The sequence below is a fragment of the Tupaia chinensis genome, unplaced genomic scaffold, assembly GCF_000334495.1.
Source record: "Tupaia chinensis unplaced genomic scaffold, TupChi_1.0 Scaffold000089_1, whole genome shotgun sequence".
Taxonomy (NCBI): domain Eukaryota; kingdom Metazoa; phylum Chordata; class Mammalia; order Scandentia; family Tupaiidae; genus Tupaia; species Tupaia belangeri.
Window position 1 is genome coordinate 228,669 of NW_006159551.1, and position 5,118 is coordinate 233,786.

General features: G+C 41.4%; 1 protein-coding gene across 11 annotated transcripts in view; it reads left to right on the forward strand.

Annotated features, from left to right (window-relative positions):
* Positions 1-5,118, forward strand: part of ITPR1 (inositol 1,4,5-trisphosphate receptor type 1) — a 404,888-nt gene that overhangs the window by 210,916 nt on the left and 188,854 nt on the right. For all 11 annotated transcript variants that reach the window (XM_014585765.2, XM_027769774.1, XM_014585767.2 and 8 more), the window contains one exon: positions 1,756-1,881. In XM_014585765.2, coding sequence (XP_014441251.1) covers positions 1,756-1,881 — 126 coding nt within the window. The remainder of the gene's footprint in view (positions 1-1,755; positions 1,882-5,118) is intronic.

Consider the following 5,118-nt stretch of genomic DNA (forward strand, 5'->3'; position numbering starts at 1 on the left):
CACGAGGAACTGTCTGGTGTTCCGGCTGACAGTCAGCAGCAACTGCCTGTCCCAAAGGTCTTCTGACACCTCAGAAGAAGGTTTGCCACTCCCCCCCTTAGTACGAGGCAGATGTACAGATACTACCTGCTCTGTGTCACTGGAACTTGCTCTCAGCGTCCTCTTTCATTCTCCTGTTTTTGTTTGATTGTCAAAGCTGGTAGCTCAGATTCCTTCTGCTACTCACCGACGGACACGTCCTGTTTTCTCACAGGGTTATTGTCTGGGCCAGGATTGACACAGTCACACCAAGGCCAAATTTAGCCTACCTCTGGCTTTTGCACAAGGGCCAAGCGTGGTCATCACACTTCACTTAGTCTCCTAAGTACCTCGGAGTGTCCTTGACTTTGCCTTTTGACCCACAAAGCCCAAAACATTGCACTGTCTTGCTGTTTCAGAGGAAGTTCACTGACCTTAGTCTAAACGAGAACCAAGGGGTAAAACTGACTGAATAATCGCTGTCTAAGCACAGCACGCCGACTTTCTCATTTTATCTTCGTTAGAAAAGCGATACGGAGTGTGTAGTTTTATTATCTCTGTTTTACAGGTGAGACACCTAGGGTTTACAAAACATGGCCTATGTCTCACAGCTAGGAAGTTGAGGATCTGGGATAAGAGCGATGCAGTCTGGTTTCAGAGCCTGCTCCCCTTTCCTGCCTCCACAAGGAGGTGATGGATGTGAGAAGACTTGAGGAAAACGACCTTGGGTTATGTGAATCTGAAGCATTATTTTCATTTTAGGGATTCTCATTCTGTATTGACTATCTTAAATGTGTGCTTGCTTAGAATTGGACAAAATGATTATTTTGTTACAGGGTACTTAACTCTCTTCAAATACTGAGTATAGGTTCTTAACACATGGAATGGAATCCCATAATCAACCATGTGAAATACAGGGGGCAGGCTTCATGCCCATTTTGCAGATGGGAAAACTGAGTCTTAGATTATTAAATATACCTGGCCTAACCACAGTGGCACAAGCAGTAGGTGCTGTTATGTGATACCAGCACCATAGGGGAGGCCCAGGGTTCAGACTCAGGATCAGACCTCACACACAGCCATACCCATGTGCTGGGAGCAGGAATTCTTGTCAAAGGTACTTCTGTCTCCCAGGAAAGAGAGAACGAAACCTTAAAAAAAAAAAAAAAAAAAAAAAGCGTAAAGCATAAAAATGCCTAGTGTGACAGGAAAGGAGTTACTGCAGCCACAGTTGCTCCCATTTATTCCCTAAGGAGATTTCTGCTCTGCCTGGTGGAAAGTCAATGTGCCAAAAAGTTGAGCATCTGGAAGGGGGGAGCCAGAAAGCACAGAATTACAGATCATCTCAGTGAGGATGTCAACCCTCTACACCCCCCCACCCCATGCTGTCAGCCCCTGCTTTCAGAGCTGGGGATTCAGAAGTTTTACCCTTTGCTAGACAATGACAGTGGAATCCTAAGGCCTTCCATTAGCTCCCACTCAGTTCTGCTCCCCACCCCACTCCCAGTTACTTTTCTCTGTGCCCTAGGCTAGTGGGAGAGAATTCATTTTCATCACGTAAGCATAAACAAGTTACTGGCTGCTTCCCAGGGTCCTCAGTGCAGCACCTCAGTGGTTCCACACAGGCCCTCAGCAAACACCTCCTGCATCCCATGCTCCTGGGAGGTGATGAAGATGTAGGAGAAGCCGAGCCCCTGACCTAGCCCTCAGTGCTTTCATCTCTCTCCTTCCATGCAGGCTGAAGATACCAAGATGCAGGAGATAATGAGGCTGGCCCATGAATTTCTGCAGAATTTCTGTGCAGGCAACCAGCAGAATCAAGCTTTGCTACACAAACACATAAACCTGTTTCTCAATCCAGGGGTAAGACTTGAGGCCTGTCTGCAAACATGTAGGGGTGGTGGTGGTGGGGAGGAACAGCTTGTTCTTCTTCTTTACAACTTCTGAAATTTGTTATAGTGCAGCATTCATTCCAAAGGGGAACATTTTGACCAACTCTCAGGAGGACAGAAATACTCCTGATTGTGGAGGGTAGGTTGGGGAGATGGGGAGGCTTTGCCAGGAAAGGAGAATGGTGGTGGGGCAAGGTAGACATATTTCTGTTTTATTTTTAAAACATCCCTCATTTTATCCAAACTTCCACAGCACAGATGTGCACGCTCCAGCCACATCTTCCTGAGGGCCGTGCATGAAGTTCTCTGTTTATACAAAGACATAATGTAGCCACATAAACATAGCGATATTACTATTTTGGTTTGTTAAATATGATTTTAAGTATATTAAATACATATTAGGCTTTATGTAAAATATAAAAATAGCGTCACACGTGGCACATTCTATTGCCTTTTTGCTTTTTTCACTGAACACATTGTGCCTTCCTCTGCAAACCAGCAATGTTCACGTTTATCTCATTCTTTCAGATAGCTGAACGCCATGCATAGAATAGCGGTAACTTTTTAAAACCATTCCTACGTTAATGGGTAGTTTGGCAATGTCTCATTTTTGGCTTTGTAAGTTAATAGTGAAAAGGACATCTTTGCATATTCATAAATGCATGGTCACTCATTAGTATTGTTAGAACTTTCCCTAAAGAGGATAGCTGTAGGGGCCAGCAGGTGGCATGACTCCCACGTGGGAGGTGCTGGACTCCCACATGGCCGACCTCAGAGTCCTGGACTTCGCAGCTTGCTTTCTGTTTTTCCCTCTCTTTCTCTCTCTGGTTGGTGCGTGGCCCTATAGTAAATTAAAATAATTAATAATATTAAATAATAAATATTAAAAGTAACAAATAAATGAAATAATAAAATGAAATAACTCTTTTAAAAAATATTTTTGAAAAGATAACTAGATTGCAGGGTAATATTCCATCTTTGTCATGCTAAGAGAAAAAAAAGACAGAAGAGCAAAATATTACAGCCCCCACCTCACACAAAGACAAAACTCAATAAGTCTGGGTAAAAAGTAAAATTAAAGTTTCTAGAAGATAGTAGAAGAATATCTTCATTACTGCATGGTAAGCAGAGTTTTCATACATGATATACGATGAGTATTCATTATATTGGAAAATGCTGATAAATTGGCTTCTTCCAGTTGAAGAACTTTTGTTCATTGAATGATACTATTGTATTAAGAGTATCCATAGGAGGGGCTGGTAGGCGCTGCAGTGGTTAAGGGCACTGGACTCCCACATGGCCGACCACAATTCCAGTCCCAGACCTGGTGGTTTGTTTTCTCATTTTCACTCTTTTCCTCTGTCTGTGGTCAAATGAAAAGAAAGAAAGGAAGCTAAATAAAATGTTTTTTAAAAAATCCACAGGAAAGCTAAGAGAGTGAAAGAATTCATATATAGAAAAACAAACTCAAAGTCTGTCAGGGAAAAGATAGACAACCCACTTTTTTTGTTTTCTTTTTTTAATTTGCTATAGTGCATGTATACTCACCAGAGAGATAGGGGGGGAAAAAAAAGTGAGAAAGCACTTCCCAGGAAGGAGGGCTGTGCTGCAGTCCCTTCTCCTCGGTTCTTCTTTCAGAATTTTAGGCATGCATGCACATGCACCCAGTGTATTTTTCACACTTCTTTGTCAGGACTTGAACTGTACAGTCGTCCAAGTGAGATCTAGCTATCTTCACCACATCACTGACTGACCCCAACTCGCTTTTTAGGAGGCAGAAAATTTGAATAGATACTCTGTAGTAGAGGACTTCCAAAGGGCCAGTATATTTGACAAGGTACTCAACACGATTAGTCTTCTCAATGCAAAAGAAATTATATATGCACGATACAATGTGACTAATATGAAGAATACTGTCTATAGGAGTTTTGACAGGGATATAGAACAGCTGTAATGAAGAATGTAAATTGTTAACATTTTTCAGAAACTGGTTAGCAGTATTTTCTAAAGACAAACATATTTATACTCTGTGACTTAATGATTCTGCTCTTAGGCATACACCCAACGAAAATGTTTAAGTTTACCAGAGACATGTACAAGAATGTTCAGAACAGTACTATTCGTCATTTAAGTAGTGTCACTACTTACCAGTAAAATAGGTATTACGGGACCAACAGATAGTGTAATGGCTGGCTACGTTGCTGAACTCCCATGTAGTCAACCACGGTTCAAGTCCTGGACCTGGTGGCTTAAACTCATGCCAGGCATGTGTGCGTGTGTGCCCAAGATCCCAAGAGGAGAATGGAGGAGAAGGGATTGTGGTGTGGCCATCTCCCCAGGGGGTGATTTCTCGCTTTCTGTGTCTCTGTCTATCTCTGTCTTCCTGGCAAGCGCATGCGCCTTATAGCGAAAACCTCTCCAGGAAAAAAAAAAAAAAAAAAGGTATTCCCCCAGATGACCATCAACAATAGAATACACAAATACTTTGTCATATATTCTTGCAATGGGGCATATGTCTCTGTGAAGAAGAGTATACGAGGTTCAGGAATAGGCAAAATTAACTTGTGGTTATAGAAGTCAAAATAGTAGTTCACTTTTGGAGCAGGAGATAAAGAAGGTCTCTCTTTTTTTTTTTCTTGATCTGTCTGCTTGATGTTTCTTTTGTAATTCGTTTAGCTGATTTCTAATGATTGGTTTACTTTTCTGTGTGTTTATCATATGCATATAAAAAGTTCATGAAAACAAGATAGTACAGAAATGAGGATGGAAAAAGACAAAAAATATTTTTGAAAAGATAACTAGATTGCAGGGTAATATTCCATCTTTGTCATGCTAAGAGAAAAAAAAGACAGAAGAGCAAAATATTACAGCCCCCACCTCACACAAAGACAAAACTCAATAAGTCTGGGTAAAAAGTAAAATTAAAGTTTCTAGAAGATAGTAGAAGAATATCTTCATTACTGCATGGTAAGCAGAGTTTTCATACATGATATACGATGAGTATTCATTATATTGGAAAATGCTGATAAATTGGCTTCTTCCAGTTGAAGAACTTTTGTTCATTGAATGATACTATTGTATTAAGAGTATCCATAGGAGGGGCTTGTAGGCGCTGCAGTGGTTAAGGGCACTGGACTCCCACATGGCCGACCACAATTCCAGTCCCAGACCTGGTGGTTTGTTTTCTCATTTTCACTCTTTTCCTCTG